Source organism: Psittacula echo (assembly GCF_963264785.1).
Source record: "Psittacula echo genome assembly, chromosome: 7".
Lineage (NCBI taxonomy): Eukaryota > Metazoa > Chordata > Aves > Psittaciformes > Psittacidae > Psittacula > Psittacula echo.
In genome coordinates, this window is record NC_137740.1 from 54,645,750 (window position 1) to 54,666,366 (window position 20,617).

Genomic DNA, 20,617 nt, shown 5'->3' on the forward strand with positions numbered 1-20,617 from the left:
TATGATCAGAGGATTGGAACACCTCTCCTGCGAAGACAGGCTTAGAGAGCTGGGATTGTTCAGCCTGGAGACCAGAAGGCTCTGGGGAGACTTTAGAGCAGCTTCCAGTGCCTAAAGGAGCCCTACAAGAAATCTGAAGAGGGACTTTTTACAAGAGCATGTATTGATACGACAAGGGGATTGGTTTCAAACTGAAAAAGGGTCAACTTTGATTAGACATTAGGAAAAAGTTCTTTACTGTGAGGGTGGTGAGGGACTGGAACAGGTTTTTCCTGAGAAGTTGTGAAAGTCCCAACACTGGCAGTGTTCAAGGCCAGGCTGGATGGGGCTTGGAGCAACCTGGTCTAGTGGAAGGACGTGTCCCTGCCTGTGGCAGGGGGTTGGGAAGAGATGATCCTTATGGTCCCTTCCAACCCAAACCATTCTACGATTCTATGAAATCCATCCCAAAGCAATGCCTCTTCCCTCAAGACATCTCTCTCTAACACAGCTTGCTATGCTTTCATCAAGGAATAAAGTCATATATTCACATATGCCTTGTTGTAACTGTTCACAGACTTTTATCTGCCTATTTGGCTTTTCCTTTTCTGCCTTTTTCTACTACTTCCTTCCTACAATGCTTATTTCCTTTTAGTTTTGTTTGGGTTTTTTGTTTCTTGGTTGGTTGGGTTTGTTTTATGGGTGTTTTTTTTTAGGGGGGGGGGAGATTGGGAGCATCTGTGTTTATCAGATAGTACTTCACTGTTCCTAATTTCTCTGTTTCTTCAGCTTCCCTACACGGTACTTCACAAATGTAGCTCTACTTTTTTGAAAATAAACTCCTTCAACCTTTAAAGCAAAAATCCAGGGTTTTGTGAAAAACTGCGGTACTTAATGAAGGATACATGTTCTGTTGCCCTGCTCAAGATAGGCAGATCTCCCAGAACTCCAAAGCTCAGTGCTCCAACAGTCGGTGCTACATGTGTTGGCTGCTAAATAGCCACCATGGATTCTGCACCCTGTATGGACAGTTCAGAAGACCAACAACAGCCATTAAAAAAACATGATCAGTGATGACAAAGACACCTGTGGAGAGTGAGCAATTTCTTTATGCTCAGAACTGCCATGAAACATGTATAAGCCATGATATAAAAATCAATGTAAACAAATCCTAAAATCTTGTAAGTACTTTTCTAGTGAACAGTTGAATTTGTTGTGGACTGTACATTCTTCAAGATCTCTTCCTACAAATTAAAATTTGGAAAAATCCAGAAGTCTGATATTTTTAAAGAAAAAGTATCTTGAGAAGTCAAATGAAGCTCACCTAAAAACAGTAACACAGAGCTAGCTACTCCGTTCTTTATAGAGGATGGGATTGTGTTACCTAAAATCTGATCCATGAGATGAGGATATGGGCCTGCCTATAGTTTGTCTGAAATCATAAGAAACTTTCAAAATAAAATTGACATTAATTGTAAGAATAGAATCTGTAAAAAATGTAGTAGACTGACAAGAGACTTAATAGCACAGGTTTAGAAGCTACTATATTAACAGCTCTAGTATGTTAACTCATTTATATCTTTGTATCTCCATTGAAACGCAGGACCACCTACACTTTTCAGAGCTACAGAATGTTAACTTAACCTGACAGATGCTGTCAAAATACAAAAATACAGATGATCTTTTGATCTATCAATGTATCTGCAGCATCTGAATTCTCTGGTAAGGACTAGAACATTTATTACCAGAAATTCTATAATCTGACTATACAATTAAACTGCCAATGACGTTTAGAAAACATGACATATATATTCATTCATATTTGCCATGAACCGTTAATTTTCACTCTATCTTCACGGTTTTTTTTAAATTCAGCATTTGAAAGCTGGTGGTTGGTTGCTCTAAATTCCATAATATGATTTTTCTTTCTCCAACTGGCTTATCAGCTGAAAAATCAATTATTCCCCCTCCTTCCCAAATTTTACTTCGGTTCAGCACATTAAATACACCTCAAGCCCAAAATTAACTTTCTCTGGTCATCTACACAGATCAACTATCACTTAAATAACTGTTTCCAAGAAAAGAATCAAAGGAGTTGCAGAAAAGGTCCTAAATGAAACTCCACTCAGAGATTAGTGAAACATTTAGAAATATTCTTCAAGCTATTTACTGATTTCTAATGCAAACACATATACTTCAAGATTCTGTCTTCCAAGAGAAGTAAAACAATATGAGCAAAAGAATGCTCATGAGCTTGTCATAGTGCTGTACTTCTGGTTGCCTCATTCACTTCCTTAAGATACATGAGAAAGTAATTTTCCCCATCCTCTTCCTTGTAAAGTCAGGAATAATGCTACTAGCTTAAATATAGCATGAGGTTTATTGCTCACTCATGACAGATGCTGAATTTTAGTCACATCATAGAACTCAAGCTTGGAAGTGACCTCAAGAGATCATCTAGTCCGCTTTGCTCAGACCAGTTCAACTAGAGCAGATCACTTAAAACAGTTTGAAAAATAATGGTCCTAGATTGCCTTTTTTTCCCTCCAAATACGCACTGGCATTTTAGCAGAATTTCATGGCAGTTTTATGTTCTTCTAAGCATTTTAAAGGTCTCCTCCTCTTTTATGATTTTATTCTATTATATGATTTATTATAGCCATAGAATTGGACACAGTTGAAAAGAATTCAATAGGTGGCACCAGAACACTAAAAAAATCTCAACCAGCAAAGCAGATACATTTTGCCATATAACCTTCTTGAGAGGTACTGGGTAAACTGAAGGAAAATAAAGAAGAATCCCAACATACCAGACTGGTACTCCAATATTAGTTGTCATATTGCTACAATTAATTTATTTTCGCCAAATGTCCCACAGCTAACAAATATGTCTGGGCTAACCTCGGGTTAACAAAATTAACCTCAAAGTCGAAACTACCTGCTCATGTTTATATTCTAAAACATAACTCTGGAAACTTGAAGGCTGAAATCTAAGAATATCTTTACAATTTAATAAGGATGTCCAACCCCGAAAAAACATGCTGTGTAGTATGAAAGCCTGATGATTACAAAACTAAGCAAGTAGGTCTGTGTTTAAACAGGAACTATCCCAAATCTTTTTACAGATTTTAAACTGCATCCAGCCATAAGACATTTTTAAGATAACAGTTGTAGGATAGGCTGAGATAACCCAAGTGGTAGAATTAAAGTGTACATCAAGTTCCTACTAATGAAGAAACTTTTATAAGTTTCCATTTCCCTTCTCTTGATTTGGTCACCACTATGTTCCTGCTGACTTACCCAAAAGATTTACAACTCATCAGTAGTATTTGAGTTGATCTGGCTTTAGTCTGGTACCCCATAAAGATTCAATCAGCACAACCCATGGGCAGATGGGAGCTTGGCTAATCACTTTCATTCTCTTTCCTCTTTGGCTACCCATTGGCAGGGAGAGTCCAGCTGCTGCATGAAAGAAAAGATTTTCATGGAATTGCAGTCTATCAACAAAATACACCTAAAATGTATGAGCTGACCACCCTTCCTCCTGAGACCTCAAAGACATACAGGTCCTGGGACTACTCTATTTTGAAGAAATCTTTCAACGTTCAACAGGAAGAGTAAATTGAAAAACTGGGAAAGAAACTAGGCCACAAAAAAAGCCAAACACTTCAAACCCCAAGGACAGCAGCTGTACAGGCCACATTTGGAGGTGCAGGAGCTGCTATATCGCTGCTGTAGTAGTGACTGTACTTGCGGAAGTGAACTATGATCACACCCATATGCAAGAAGTTAACTGCTCACTGCTGTCCTCTCACGAAAGACAGGCTAAGGTGAAAATGCTTCCCAACTCAACAGAAGATAGTTCAGACCTAGAATATGTTAAAAGACACTGTGTTCCAAGGAAGTCTGGGGTCTGATCTTCTCAAGCAGAAGGAAGCACCAGCACAAATTTCCTATGAGCACGTTATTAAATGAAACTCCAGCTGACAAAATGAAGGTGGTGTTGAATCTGGATTAAAAGCCTAAAAACATTACCATGTTTATACAAGCAAAAATACATTATCTGATGACAGGCAACATGCCTTTTGACTCCATTCTGCTGCTTAATTTGCACAGTGGATTAAATGGAGCCTGTTTTGTATTTCCTGCTGGGCTGCACAGGGGACTGCACTTGCATGCCAGAAGCTCAGGCTGTTCCCTCTGAGCACAGTAGTGCTGCAGCATTGCATTCCTTGATGCACACAGCATAGAGAAATGTGAGAAGGAGGATGTCCTTTTGCTAGTCGTGCATTTGGGGTTTTATCTACAGTGGTACCATATCAGCTGGCTCTTCACATCCAGCTGCACTCTGAGTGGGTGTGCCAGACCTGGGGAGTGGGCAGAGGAAGTAATTGTTCCTCTCAGTCTCGTGTCTGCAAAACCAGTGGCAGCTGGGGTTTTCTGCCAGGAGAAATGCTTAGTGATTCTGCAGAAGTGCTGCCCTTTTCCCAGGATCTCTTCACCCTTCAGCATATTGCACAGACCCCAACAACCCTCACCAAGCAGCACTTTACACAGAACAACTAGCGTAGGTCCAGATTCTGTCTTCCCTCTTTTTTCAGCTGAACAGCACTGCTTCAGCAAGGTCAGGGCTCTTCACATCTGCACAGAAAGCAACAGGATGTGGTCTACTTGTTCAGATAGAGTAAAGCTCTTTGAGGGGGTCTTCTAGCAAACAGCACAGACATTAGTCAGCTCCACTGCAAGCCAATACTAAATTGCAGAAAAAGAACAGTTCCTGGTGGGAGGTGAAGGGTGAGTAAGGCAAGGAGCCTTACAGAATTCTGCCAGCCACCCTGCTTTGATTTATTTTTAAACTTCAAGTAGGATGGGATGTAATTCACACTTACTTTAAGGCTCCCTTGTGCTGCCAGAACTAGCTAAAAAGACCAAGTAAATGAGCATCAAGGACAGAGATGTTACTGCTTACTTTTTGCTGCTAACATGAAATAAAGGGATTCATTCCTACTTTACAAATAAATCTGGCCAGACCTATGAATAGGCTAGCAAACACTTAAACATCTGAGTAATTCTACACCACAGAGGACCCCTCAAATTTTATAGGTTGGATCATGTATGCTGTAGTGCTTTCATAATGACAGAGTGCAGAATTACACTTAATTCTTTATCACCAACTCTGGGGAAGAAAGAAACAAAACAAAACTGGTCCCAGTTTCTGGACAAACTGCTGCTTTTTGAAAATTGATTAAAAGAACACCATACAGAGGTCACATCAAAGATGTGTGAAACTTTTCATGCTCCGAGTCAAAAGGGAAATTACTCATTTGACTTGAACACGTAGAAACTTCTCAGGTAACTGGGACATTTCAGAGGTCCTAACAAAAACAATGCCTACGCTTTTGGTCATTGAAGATGCAGGCACGAGATCACTTCAAAGTAATCCATAATCTAATCGGTAAAACCTTCATAGCCCTACAGCAGTCATAGGAATGTTATACATTTACAGTAGCTGAGAATTAAAACTAAATAAATATTCGAATTTCTGTTCCCACAGGCAATATTTACAATATTTATTTTCACCAGAAATTAGAGATAAAAATGTGAAACTGTAAATTCTAATTTAACAGAAAATTTAAAATGTTGTGATTAAGAAATGCCAATTCTTTCCTTTTGACATCAGGATGTAACACTCATTCCAACTCTAAAATTAAAATAGTTTCCCTTTTGAATTTCTCAAAATATTATCTTTTATACAAATTCATTAATAATTGCACCCCCTCTTTCCCCCCCCACCAGCCCACCCCCAAAACACCGCAATCATCACGTAAAAGCCTGATTCTGTTACTCTTTCCTACCACTTTCAATCTTTGGTTAAAGTATATATCTGGGGAGCCAAAGGCTTTTTCATTCCTGAGACACATATCAGTGCTCAAACCTGAATTGCATTATGGAAGGCCTAGTCTTCCTGCAAATCACATCTCGGGAGTAAGTACAGACCCACACTATGGCTAAATATAAGATGTGATATTATATTTTTTTAAAACAAATTTATGCTTGAAATTTATTCTTGTCCTTGGTTCCCAACATCTCTGACCCTCTCCTTGCCGTCCAGCTTCCAGGGCAGGAGTTGTGTTTCTCCTGAACTTCGGTGTCAACTATAAGCACTAAGCAGCATTTACAGCACTGGATAAGGCACAAAAAAAATCAAATTAACCAGCAGTTAAGTACAAGGGCAGCAGCCAGAAGAAAGAGATGGAGTTAAGAAGAATCTATAGCTGGCAGATACAAGGAGAAACATAATGTTGCAGGTTCAGGAAAGAGGAGGAAATACAAACATCAAAGTTTGTCAACAATCATCGGTTACAACAACGTTCATCAGCTAAAACAAAAAACAAGCCTAACTTCTGCTAACACAGAGAGCTTGTCTTAAGGAAAAAACAACAAAAAAAGTCAAAAGAAAAATACTGGGTTTTTTTTTCTCACCTAACATGAAATCAAATGAAACATTTCTGACCATCTAGAAAAACGAATTTTCTGATTCTGATCAGAGAGAATAAATTTAAGAGTTTAATTTTTCCAGAGAAAAATAAAATCACAGAGAAAAACAGAAATTCCCCTCAGGAAATATTAATTATATGGAAGCAACATTTGTTACCAATGATATCTAGGACTTCTCAAAACTGTAAACCTGAAGTAGAACAAACACTAAAAGCAGCAATTCAAATACTTTTGCTGTGTACACAGTTCTTGCAAACTTAAAATAAATGTCCAGGAATGTTGTGTATTTAGCAGGCAGAAGGACAGCGTTTCTATCAATCACTCTGCACTTTAAATGAGCCTTCATAGGGGGACTTTAACTACACTAACCCACTTGTATGACTACAGCTAATGACGCCTTTGCTGCTCTGTGGTTTCTCTCATGCTGTTTACTTCTGGTTTTCTTCTACAGAACCCTACTCAAAAGGAAGAGGGTGCAGCATACTGTGGTTTAGAGCTTAAGTGCTTCCAAATGGTGAAACTGAGTTACCATAGCACCCACATGCTCAAGCAATCGGACCTATCTTAGTGCTAAACCGCAACTTCTCTACTGCAGTCATGAAATTTCCCTATTAAACATCTTTTCACCAAATTTGCATTTGCAATTATTTTCAGTTGTACAGATCCCTTAATATGATACAGTGTGGGGTGGCAATCTTAGGGATGCAGTCCAGGCTGCTTTGCAGGGAGTACCTGTCACCACGTGAATTGTCTGCAAGAGTGGAGATCATCAAACCCTGATGCAAGAGTTACTTCAACTGTGAAATATTGGCTGCTATCCGCAGTCATTAAGAAACACCTATAAATGAGGAATGGAAGATCGGCTGTGATATTTGCTTGGCAATTTTGTGCTACATGCAAAATAAAACCTGAGTTAATGTTTGTTTTGCCTTTTGTATATTTTCAGTATTTGTGCATGTATAAAGTCAGGAGCCAGACTCACACTGATACCATGCTGAACTTGCCCATTGTCAAGCACCAGCCGCTAACTTTACCTATGACTTTTCTAGCCCTCCTGTAACTTCCTTCATCTTTCTTTCCCACATCTACCATGAGCAGAAAGAAACACTTTGTCCATATTGCTCTGCTTAATGATACTGACAGGCATATTCTGGATTTGCTGGATGTATATTGTTTGTGGCAAGCAGGAGGAAAGAACATGCAACTATTACATTATCCTCTCAATTCCTACTCCCATGTTTTGGCAATTGTCAACTCCATTAGTCCTGGGGAGCTATTGAGCACTGCTGAGGGCAGCTCAGTTCTCAAGTGTTTTGATCAGAAAAGGAGGCTGCAGCCGAGAATTGACTATTGCTGAGAGTTTGAGGTAGGGGCAAACTTCTTCATCTCAGACTGTCTCATTGGACCATGGTTTACTTACACATCTGACTTGCTTCTCCTTCCTGACTGCACATTGCTTTTTACCTAATTTTGCCAGAAATAGCAAATGGGTCCTTTGCTCTGCAAAGAAACAACTTGGAAATATGTCTCTGAACTGCCTTTAATCAGCTCAAATGTCAAACCATAAACAACTTAGTACCATATGATTAGCAGCATTTTAGCCACTGATAATATAAAGCCTTCTGAAATCAGACATATCTTCTGTTTGGTAGAAATCTATTAGCATGAAGTCCATGGATCAACAGCTCTGTACCTGCTGGGAGCATCATGTCAGTGGGGACTCTAATCAGTGATTTTCAAAAAGATGCAGCCAGTGATTTTTAAAAAGGAATGAACATTCCTGTCAAGAAATAACATCTGTCTGTGAGCTTTTCCTTTGTGTAATAAGATTTTTCTCTGATCTGTTGCTCTGCTAAAGACCCAAACAAAAGTAGCAAACTGGCCTGTGGGAGCTGAGGGAGAAGCGCAGATGACACAGATAAATAGATTGATATTCAGGTCCTCTAAACATCTATGTCTCCAACTGACATCACCTGGATTTACAAATACTTAGCTTTCCTACAAAATAAGATCAAAGCACAATCAAAAATGGAAAGAAAACACACAGGTTCTGAAAAAAGACCATAACATTTCCTTTAATTTACTTTTTTGTAACCTTACATATTCTGAGCTGGTAAGAGGTTTTAGATAGAAGTCTTATTTTTACAGTGAGATTGCTTCCTCTTTATTTAATTATATTTATAATGCAAAACCACCAGTTTTCCTCAATCCCAACCATAACTCCTAAGTCCTATATTCTATGTATGCTGTATAAAACACAACAATCCACCAGAGAGCAATGTCAGTACTGCTGCAAAGGTGTAGTGGGGTGTTCCTAGGGGCTACTCTGATACTCTGGCAGCACCTGGCTATTGTGACCCTTGGCAGCAGAGGCTGGGGACAGCAGCAGCCTAGAGGCCCACAAGTCCTTCCACAGTTGCAGAATACCTCTGGTTTAGTAACATAGACTGTTCCCACAGGACAGTTCTTCCCCTTACAGGGTGAAACTCCCAGTAATTCAGTATTGCTGCAAAAATCAAAGAGTACCCTGAACACAAAATTCCTCACACTTGCAGGAGATGCCAAGTGGCTCACAGGAGTGGTGCTCTGAGGCCTGAAGTGATGTTTGCTGCTACTGAAGCATCCCTACTACAGGCTGAGGCTGAGGAGAGTCAGCTACTGTCTTTGAAGAGAACAGATCCCGTGGTTCAGATGAGCACACTGGAGTCAGAGTGAGGATCTGACTTTATCTACTCACAAGAATGACATGACTGTTTAATTGACTTCTCTGATGGTTGTGTAGTTCAGGCTTAAAGAAAACTAGCTGCTTTATTCTGCAGCAGAGTTACGTACATGTCATTGCTCTGTACCTCCAGCTCACAGCACTGGGTTTTACTGTGCTGTTACTTTGCCTGCACAGCCCCAGCCTTTGAAAGACTCTTTACAGCAGGAAGGCACAAATCAGAATAAAGATGTGGCACAAAAATTTCCCTTTCCAGTGAACTGTCATTTGTATTTCTACAGCTTCTTGCTCCAAGCTTAACAGGACTCCCAGCAGTCCCTGTGCTCCATGAGCCAAAGTCCCAGCCTCACATCTCCAAGGAGCAATGCTCTATCCTGCTAGCCTCAGTCATCTCCTATGACCCGGATTTCTTCTAGCATGAAGAGATCCTAACCAGTACTGGCTGATAGACATCTAGCTTCTGTTTCTTAAAAGGGTAGAGAGTACAGAGGATAAAAAACTCACCCAGCTCAGTGGAGAACTGTTCCCATACCAACTCTGCCTGCTGGGCAGCTTCCTCACCCTCCCGAGGCTGTCAGCTGCAGCCAGCAAACCCTTTGTGTTTCAAGGGAGAGTGATTTTACTTGGTTACTGTCCTTTTTCTCTCCAGACATTCAGGCCAGAAATAATCAGAATTTAATATCATCCACCAAATATTTTACTGAACAACATTTTTTTTTGGTCATGAAATGGTGTGACAAACCATATTCACTGATCAGCAGCTAAATCAACTGTATACTTGCTAGAGTACCATTTAAAACACAGTAAAATATACACACAAAATGTTGATAGGAAACAGGGTCAGATTCTACCACCATTACTCATGCAAAGAATTGTTTGTAAAGTAAATCATTCAGTGAAACATATCGATATCTTTTAGGAAAACTGCCCATTACAAATTATTTATATGTATTTCCTGTATAATCTAATATGGAAACATTCTTATTTTAATTGAAAAGCAGAAATTATCACCATTTAATCAAAATTTCCTGTACTTGATATATAACCTGGCATTAAGCTTGTACTCAGCCAGCGTAAGGAAAGTTGAGACTGTGACCAAGTCCTATTCAGAAGTTCTACATTTTACTACTAGGTGAGTAGCCCTGTAACATCCACTGCAAAGTGGAGATAATAGCACTATCCTACTAGACCAGAATATTGCAACTGAAATTCATTTAAAATTATGAAGATTGCAGACAAGGGATCTGAAAGTGCTGTATATATATAAAAAAAAAAAAAAAAAAAAAAAAAAAACCACACAAACAAAAATGCTCATATCCTTCTTATTGCATAAATAGGAACAGTCATAGAGCTGCAAAGAAGCTCCTAGAACATGAGCTCCCCAGAATGCCATGCATGCACATACAAAAGCCTCTCCCTATCTCAAAATCTGGATGCAAAACCTAGGCTCTGCCCCTTACGGGAAGCTGAGCCAGCACTATCAAGAAGAAACCTGTACTTCATGTCATGCCAGAAGCAATGATGAACAGATTTCAAAGGAGAGATAGGCACGCTCAACCCCTCTTGAATTCAATAAAAGCTTTGAGTGAAAGTGGTTTCTCAGTCCCCTTTCCTTCTATATTTTTCTCCTGAAAATCAGATCATCAATTTTGGTGTGCAATTCTGGGCAGTAACCTGCCTTTTAAATGTGTCCTTTTTTTCTCTTCCTCTATTTTGCTATTTTCATTACAAGAAACTGGAGATGTGAGCCCCAACTTTGACTATCTGATAATCATGAACAAAAAGAGGGGAAAATGAGTCATCTGATTTTGCTATAAAACCTGTGCTGGCCATGCTTTTCTAGGAGACAATGTATTCTGAATGTTTCAGGAGATGAAAATAAAGTCTCAAAATGCAAGGAAGCTACTCTTCTCACAGGGATTGTGGTGCCCCACATTCCAGGAAGGAACCTGTGAAATCTAAAGCTCATCTTCCTCAGGATTCAAATAAAACTAATTTCAGTATCATTTTAAATAATTCGAAGCAGAAAGAACATAAACAGTCTATGTTTCTATCTTTTGTATGTGGCAAGCAATTTTTATTAGCATTTCATAAATATTTTCCTTTTTCCTATTTTTCATTTTAATTTTTTTGTAGTTAGCAGTCTGGAAAAGAAAAGTAAAATCAAAGATATTAGATAAAGATGCTAGACAAGACTTCATGTAAGAAAAGAATTTTATGGACCTTTCAAAATACAGGGACCCAGGGAAAACCCTTAGGCCAAAGATAAGAGAACATCCAATTTCATGCTCCAAATAATTTTACACTCTTTATACAGGCAGAGCAATACACAAGCCAGCAAATTCAGCAGACCTGTAAACATTTCTGATGTCTATTAATAAGATAGATGTATATGGTAGCATTACAATCTGATGACAATAGCAAGAACAACTCCCAGCTGGAAGTGGGAGGTCAGAAACCCCGATCTGTAAAACAAGTCTGAGTTTGTACACACACATAGATGGAGCAGTTTGGAAGTTGCAAGTGAAATGTCTTCTGTGAAGACAGATGGAAAAGCTGTAGCTGAAAGACACAGTATGTGCTAATGTGGGTAAGATTTTATTCTTTCAAAGTCTATACTTTAACAGCATTTAGTGGAATTTATGACCACATGACCTGTTAAAATTAAGTGCTCTTTCATTTTTAACAAAAGGAATATATCCGAAATTTTTCAGTTGTGTAGATTACAACTGAAGATATTATTTAGCACCTATACAGCATTTTATACATATGCTGCACAAATTTCATAATATGACCAAACCAAACAGAAGACAGAAAGTCCTGCCAGGTGTTCAATAAAGAACTTCTGCATACAAATTCATCACTGGCTTCAATAGGAATTAAGCCCATAGTTTAAATTTAGATGATGCTCCGAATTAGGACTGCTTAGAGTCCAGCTTGTAAGCGTGTAACAGATCCCCAATACAAACCCAGCAACAAATATTAATAGGAAGTGGGGACTGACAGTGCTTAATTCAGCATTCAGCTCTGCTGGCTTGGCAAGGCACCTGCACCTTTTCTGTCCTTGCCACTTTGTTCATGTAGACCAGCTCCAGTGTGGAATAACCTGGTTTTCCATGGGCTGCTCTGCCCTAATGTATATGCTGTTAAGAGTACTTGGATAAATTGAACTACAGTCAAAAACGTGCACAATCTACAGCACCCACAGCCAAACTCTGTGTCAATTTGTGTGTTTTCATAACACTTCATACAGGAAAACTGAAAATTTCAGGGCAGTTTCCTTCATATTAAAATTATGAAAGGCAATTCATAATGGTGCCAAACGTTAGCAAGGCAACTGAGACCACTATACCCAAAGACTCAAACAGGCTGCAGCATTTCAGTTAGGATTTTCAAGATTACCCTCACATCCAGAAACTTTGAAAAATCTATGAAAATAGTAAAATTCTTTTTGTAGGAAATTCCATGGTCAAGAATTCATGATGCTCTGCACATTGTAATGTCTGCTGCTAAACCAATCGATTCTGCACTGTTAAAACAACGCAATTTCTTTCCTTCAGGAAGTAAATTATGCTCTTTACATACATTTACATAACCAAGACCCAAAGAAATTAAGGACAGACAAACAACATCTGCAGCAATGACGGTGTAAAGCAGTCTGAAATAGTGTTGTGAAAGATAAGGCAGGAAACTACCAGCCTTCTTTAGGCAGAAAGGGCCAAAGAAAACCTTCACAAAGATTAGTAAACTCCCAAGAAAATAACGAACACAGTGATCAGGGAATAGAACTCCCCACCTGGGACATAATGTGATTCTGTTAGGGGATGAGTAACAAATCCTCTAGGGCCACAGCAGATGGTATAAAAGACAATTGAATTAAAAGTTGACAATTCATTTTGGCAGATGTCTGGGACAGATAGCTGCACCAAAGGAATATGGTTTTCTACAAAGCATTCTCCAAAGAATACAAGAAATGGCACTGAGGTCCCAAACATCTCCTACACTTAGATGACATTTCACCTGCTCAGTCCCCCATCATGGATGATTGGGAAACTGGCTGTAGGGGAGGAGATGGCTCTGCAGAGGTGAGTGGCTGATGGCTGAGTGGGATCCCACTGCACTTGGTATCATGGGGAACTTCTCAGATTAGACCAATTACAGTCTATTTGACCATGGCTTTCTCTCTGTGAATAAGGGTCTACATTACATGAGGAACGTGGGACTCTTGCCAGAGCATCTGCTTTCCAGCCAGGAGTGCAGGTGCTTTTTACTTGCTTAAAGGTACACAATGCTAAAACAGCTTAATCACTAAGCATGTTTTGGTTTCCAGTTTTAAGTTACTGGCAGTTGCTAATTAAAGTCATCTTTTGCCTCATCAATGTTAATGAGCTTTGGCACTGTGCTACCAAATGTGGTTGTAAAAATCCTGCTTCTGCAGGTAGTTGTGTTATTTCTCAATCAGGGGCCTCTCTGTCTTCCTTTGCTGCACCCTGAAGTCATGTCCTTTGGGGCTATGAGTCATTACAGTTAATCAGTCACATGGTTAAACTCCCACTTCAGTATAATTCAACTTCAGTTTAGATTTGAGTGGCTTAACCATGTCAGGGTGTTCCCATTGTCTTGTTAAGTTTCTGTCTTTGGACCTTAGAGCACAAAACTGAGAGGTCAACATTGGTGTTCACCCATTAACTAGCTTTAGTTTCACTTACTGGGTTTGGCAGAGAGATAGAGATATCACATAAAACGAAGAAAACCCACTGCAATTCACCACTTTGGTAGGAAGGGACAGAAGAATTATTTGAACACCTAAAAAGTAACCAAACTGTTGTCAAATGTGTTTGGTTTATAGTAGTAACTTCATCCAGAGAAATACCTTCTTGTGTTCTTTCCCAGGCTCTGCATTAATGCTGACAAACAGCTTATGATGCAGTGCTGATACATCCAGGGGCTAAGAGAAGCACCTGGGGCTAACTGCAGGTCCTGCAGGGTTCCACTGCTTCCTGCCCATGCACCCAGACAATGCTACCTGGGAAGCCTCAAATTGCAAAAGCTGTATGCAGTTGGCTACTGCTTGCTTTTGGTTTTTGTCTTTACCCAGCCCTCCCCCCCGCCACCGCAGGGTTAGAAGTTCCTGATTCTCTGCTGCTTCTAAAGCAGTTTCAGCAGTCTGCCTCTAAACTGCAGTGGTCTCGTGCTCAAGGGGCTGATCTGTTCTGATCTGTCTCTGTTTATTATCATGCATCTGCTTATGTCACGCTCCAGGAAACTGATCCATGACTCTGATGATGACTTCACAGCACAAATATCCTCATCTAAAAGATATGTGCACTCTCCATAGCCTAAACACTGACCCATTCTTACACCAGAGTTTCACTATGAACTTGCAGTTGCTTCAGAATTGCTATCTAGTTTGCTTATTTTGGGACGCCTTGGCAGTTTGATATCTCTAATCTAAGTCTGCGATTCACAGATGACAAGATTAAAGAGATTAGTTCAGCATTCTACAGAGACAGTAATTTAGATCTGCTTGCCCAGCAAACCTGTGACATGTGACCATGGCACTGTGTTTATCTTCTTAGTATTGACCAGATTTCACTGGGGAAATATTATTTGACTGCAAGTAATGAGCAAACTTAATGAAAATTTATGTTTCTTTTCAGATGATAAAGAATTTCCAAAATAGATGGAGTCAGCCCCGTTCAATAATTTATTGGTAAAGATAAATAAGAAATTAAGTTCCCACTATTATTGCTGCCAAACACAAGAATAAAAAGAAAATGTTCATTTTCACCTAGTCTATAACTCCATCTGAAATGTATATGTATTCCAGAAATGTAACACAGTTGGATTTTTGAAAATAATTTAAAGCTGCATATTTAACAGTTTTTGAAAAAGGATAAGAACAGACACAGGAACTAACAGCAAATGATGATTATAGATGTACAAGAAGAGCTGGATTAGCTATGAATTACAGGAATGTACTCATGTTCACCTGCAAAACTAATATGGCAGATAAGTAGCCAGACCTGGTTTCTGCTGCTCCTCTGACACCACCAGGAAGAGACTGAGTTCCATCACCAGACGATCTAGCTCACAAGATACACCTTCAAGTGTACACAGTATAAGGTAAATCAAGCATAACTAGTCAAGCATTTTGTGTTTTAACAGCATTTGGAACTAATGGACTTCTTTCAATTTCCTGGTAAATGGCAGCCTACAAGAACTATATGGTGTCACAGGATGTGGGTGCCTTAATTTTATCTCCACTTTGCAGAGCACTGGTCTGTACTTAGCAAACCAGCTCTCAGGTTGCATTGTAAGCAAGCACTTTCCCATTCCCATGGCAAGGCTCTCTGTCAACCCACAAATGAGTAAACTTCCTCAACTGAGGTAAGGTAGCAATGTACAAAAATATTAACACTTCAGCCTACATCATTTTAAAAACTTTTGCAAAACTAAACTACCAGAAAGTTTAGTTGCCTTAATGCATCACCTTTCATTTTTAGCATGCTTCTTTAGTTACAAAGCACCGCACAAAGCAGCCTCTACAATGACACAAGCCTCATAGTACATCACAGAATGAGACAATTATCTAAGAAATAAGATTGATTGTAGTTTATCTTCCATGAGCATTACACTGTATACAGAAGATTCAGTGACCATCCTAGATCAAGATAATCTGAGGTGCTCAGTACAAACATCCAAAATACTTTTTGCTTTTCTAGCTCTGTTATTGCTATTTCAGGTATTTTTTAATTACTGAAGGTTCATTGAACTAAAGTCCAAAGAAGAGCCACCTTTAAAAAGATGATTACTGTAGCACACTAACTACCTCCACAATAGAAACTCATGCTTAGGGAGTTGGTTTCTATTTTTATTGTAAGTTCACACTCGTAAGTCCTTCAAGAACTTTTGGGTGAATTCCACATCATTCCGCTCTGAAGGTTACTTCCTGAAAACAACTTCAACAAGCTTTATGCATAGTTCTTTCCTGAAAGAAAATCTAGCATCAAGACGAAAAACAGGCAACGGGTCACACTCTTTCCCACTGCTCACTGTAGCAAACACCCTGTGCTTTTAAACTGCCGTGCCCCCTTTCCCACACCACTAACAGACTGTAGTCAACTCTGGTTTCTCACATTGCCTTACACCTTCAGGCAGTGAACAGGAATCTCTCTGGGGCCAACTGCATGAAAACTTTGTGAAAAGGCATCTTTAGTCTTCTGTTTCATTGCTTCTATTAGTTTTTAACAATATAGCAGACCCACCAAGTTATTCACAGCTTTTCTCATATGCTAGAATCAATTGTTATTTTATTACAGTTTATGTTATTTCCTGAACTAATTTCTTCTTCATTTTGGTAATAATTACTTTGAATTTTACATATGGCAGTTGATAATATCTTTAGTTAGTATCACTCCAGATGGATTTCCAGCTTCAGAAGAACACCTCTAGTATCTAAACATACACTCGTAACCCAGCTTTTATTTTTCTCTCTGGCTTTACGGTTCCCTCTCTTTTTAGGTTCAGGCACACACTCTGCAAGAGTGTTAACATAATTTCTTTACAGATTCTAGTATTTCAGTTAATTTTTTTATATTTTCTTTCAGTTCATTCTAAAATGCTTTATCGTAGAGGCATCTTTCAAACACCACTTGTCCCAGAGAACCCTAGTGCTCATATTCTGCAGAAATAGCACTGCGGATTTCAGGGGAGATGTAAGTTTTACCGTTTAAATTATACCTAGAAGATACCACATTTCTTTGCAAGACATTGCATTTGTGTAACATCCTCACATCTCTCACTTTCTAATATCAATTGCACACAGATTTGTATAAGACTAATTCAAAATACCTAATTATAAGATAGGAGCTCTTCATGGTAAGTCTCTACCAAGCCCTTAAACTGTGCAAGTCCTTTGGTCTGGTATAGTGGAAGCTTAATACAACCGAGTGAATTAACTTTGCTTCTTTGTATGCCCATTTTCCAGTCTAACTTAGTAGTATTTGCAGTAAGACTCTGTGAATTCATGCCTTGTCCTCACAAAGAAAAACTTGATTACTGTGCACTTCCAAAGTACTAAGAACAGAGAAGGATTTTTCAGGCCAATTTTAAAACTGACAGATGTAAAAACAAATTACTGCATCTGCACATTGTTACCTGTGGCTTTCTTAAAGTAGAATATATTCTCTGTAAAAAAGTATCACAACATGACATTAAACTAAGTCACTATTTACTTTAAAAAGTGGTGACTCACTGCAACGAGAGCAATGCAATCACTGGAAAAACTATACATTGCCTAACAGGTTTGGACACAGTATGATAAGAGGCATCCAAGTAGCCTCAGATTTCACCCTGATAGAAATGGATGACTATCTCTATACCAACAAACCTGTAAACACTTCCAAGCTGACAGGTCCAGATTAAGCATACAGACACCAAAGGGGAAGCACCTCCATCTGCCATACTCTGGTTGCTACATGAAGGAAGCCTAAATCTGCAGGAGGGAAGGGAGCAACAACATGTGCCAGGATGTCTCCCAGGATGGTCAGAGGGCCAAGGCTGTGCTGGACAGCTTAGAGCATATTACTACCTGCAGAAGAGATCCAGTCAAAGATGTTTACACCTGGGCATTTCACATCTTCCTTATAAATTTTAATTTTTTTATTTCATAGCTTGCATTATGAAACTTTTAAAAAAGATTCCTATTAAAGCAGTTCCTTTAATTTAAATATTATAGAAACCCACGATCAAACAAACAAACAATTCTTTCTGTCTGCTTAACAGAATTATAAAAATTAAGAACAGTAAAAAAAAAATCAGTTGATTTCAATGAAGTTGCCCTGATAGAAAGATCATAAATGCCATTGAAAATACGGGTTCATACCGTGGATTAAATGTATATTTATATAAAGAAACACAGTTCATTCTGATAGATTATTAGTCTGCTGACAGTACAAAGTGCTATGGACCTGGATGTGACCTTGAAATGCCTGTGGCATTGTAAGCCAAGAAAATGGCAGGAATTGGGTTTTGCAGAAGATGTGCAACCCTTGCATCTCCAGAGAATCCTTTAACTACCCCAGATCTAGAGTATCTGTACTGTGTAACATTTAAACCTCGTGGTTGGGGTTTTTTTTCATTGTAGCATGCAGACAACTCCTAAGTTGAGAAACTCTAAGGAAACTTCTCTACTTCTTCTATTTTCCTTATAGCAAGGCGTCACCTATGGAAAATGCATGAGCTGGTCTACTGCTCACCAATTTGATCATTATATTAATAAATACATCAAAAGCAATATTAAAAACATGCAACAGTAAGATTTTAAGCATTGGATACTTAACTAATATTAAATCTAATTATTTTTAGCAAAGAATCATCAAAGAACTAAAATCCAGAAAGGATTTTGAATATTGTAACAGCAGCAGGCATATGAAAAGCAAGTGTATCACAAAGATAATGAGCAGAGAGACCAAGCTGGGATCTATTTGCAGTCAAACTGGTTTCTTCTCCAGCAACTGCATTGTGAAGCTTCTAAATGGAATCTGCAGACAAGAAACCAACATCTAACACTTCAAATGCTCAGCATCACACACTGTCAGTCATTCCCAGCATTCTTCATTATGAGTTAAATCTCCTGTCTCGCTATGAGAAGAAGTCATGGGGATTTGGTTTTGAGTTTGTTTTTTAGCTAAAAGCTTTGAAGCACTTTTTGTTCTGAAATGTGGCATTACAATGAATTTCATGACAGATCATTTCCCTAATGATCACATTTCCTGTAGTGAGTCTTCTCATCTGCCTCTATGACTGCATCAGCACTGCAACCACACGCACTCTGCAACACCTTCCAGCTCCAGTGAAAATGCTATTATATGTGCACAGATTGAAACAGGACTCAAAGAGATATATCACTCTGACCTAAGACATAGATTGGGAGTCTGCATCACGAGCATAGCTGAACTGTTTTGATTTTGGATTTCTTTTATAAGGAGAGTAGATTGTAACTTTCACAGATACCTGCCTCATTAAGGTCTATTGCTGTAGTCCTGATCATGTTAATTCTCATTTGCATTTGCCTCCTGCAGTACCACAGTATATAGAGATCATAAAGTTAAATGCAGCTGCTAAATGTACTGACCCCTGATGCAAAATTACTAGTGCATTATTGTTATTTCCCTGCTCTTGATTTACTCTTGCTCATGCTCCAGAACATCTGAAAGGTGCTACCCTATGATCTACTCCAACTGCCCAAGCAACCCTTTCATTTGTACTTCAATATGATCCCCCTGCCTGGATGTAGGCAGAAATTTGCTTTTGAACCTGACAGAAATCTTCTCCCAGGAAGAGGGATTAATACCTTCATGTCTTCCTCCACTAACCTTTGCTGAACATCAGATTAAGTTCTTATGTCCACCCACTGGTAGGGTGACAAGTACATTACACAGAAGGTTAACACAGAATTTCTGCAACTAGCTGAGGTGATATACAGGCCTCCTACCACTCTGCTGACTGACTAACAGGATCCACTAAATGAATGGCTTCTTGTTTACAATAATCAAAGTTACATTCTCCTCATTTTGCATTGTTCAGTATTGACCTTCTGCTTGACTTTGCTACAAAATAATACTTCCTTTATGAAATAACAGTCACGAACAACCAACTTAAAAGTTTGAATTCAGAAATGCTCCTTCTGTCTTCATTTCTCCTCTCTTTTATTTTTTTTCCCCCTTTTTACTCTGCAAAAGTTCCACAGTATTTTTCATGCCCAACAACTTTTCAGGTGATCTTTTAGAAATCAGCTTTCTGGATCTGTTTCCATTTACCCTGGGAATAATGACTTTTCTTTACTAAAGTGTTTTGAGCTGTGTTACAGCAAGATATTTATGAAGGTGCAGTGAAGTCCATTTACAAAGCAGAAATATATTAGCTCTACAAGGTGACAATTTGCTATGATGAACATGTGTCCCAAGGCTCTTTTCTTTTGCATTTGCTTTAAGCACTAATGTTTAGTAGCACTTACTAAAATAAATACATGGTCTGATTTCCACAAATACATGCTTTTCCCTGTAATGACACAAATATTTTGCAAGGTAATGTTCCATGAATGAAAAATGTTCCATGGTTGTTTTAAGGGAATTACATTTCTTTGTTTCACTGAGAAGACGTATTTTCTCAGGCAAAACTCTCACAACATAGTTTGAAAGCTTCTACAGGTAAGAACTTTCTGAAGGGACACTATAATCATTTCAATAGTGCAGTTCTAAGATACAAATGAGATACCTTCCTGACTGGAAAAATTATGTATTTTCTTAACTAGATATTCTTCCCCCTGCATTCGTTCTGCATAATATGCTTACTCCCCAGAGAAGGGAGACATTCTCACCTACTTCTCTGAGATAGAATTCCTCCCCTCCCCTT

At 38.8% G+C, this 20,617-nt stretch overlaps 1 protein-coding gene across 5 annotated transcripts in view; it reads right to left on the bottom strand.

Annotated features, from left to right (window-relative positions):
* Positions 1 to 20,617, bottom strand: part of PTPRC (protein tyrosine phosphatase receptor type C) — a 61,305-nt gene that overhangs the window by 29,200 nt on the left and 11,488 nt on the right. The window contains exon 1 of one of the 5 annotated variants that reach the window (XM_080623967.1): positions 829 to 943. The exons of the other annotated variants lie outside the window; for them this stretch is intronic. Coding sequence (XP_080480093.1) covers positions 829 to 886 — 58 coding nt within the window. The 5' untranslated portion in view covers positions 887 to 943. Of the gene's footprint in view, positions 1 to 828; positions 944 to 20,617 lie in introns of those variants that run through there. 5 annotated transcript variants of the gene reach the window in all.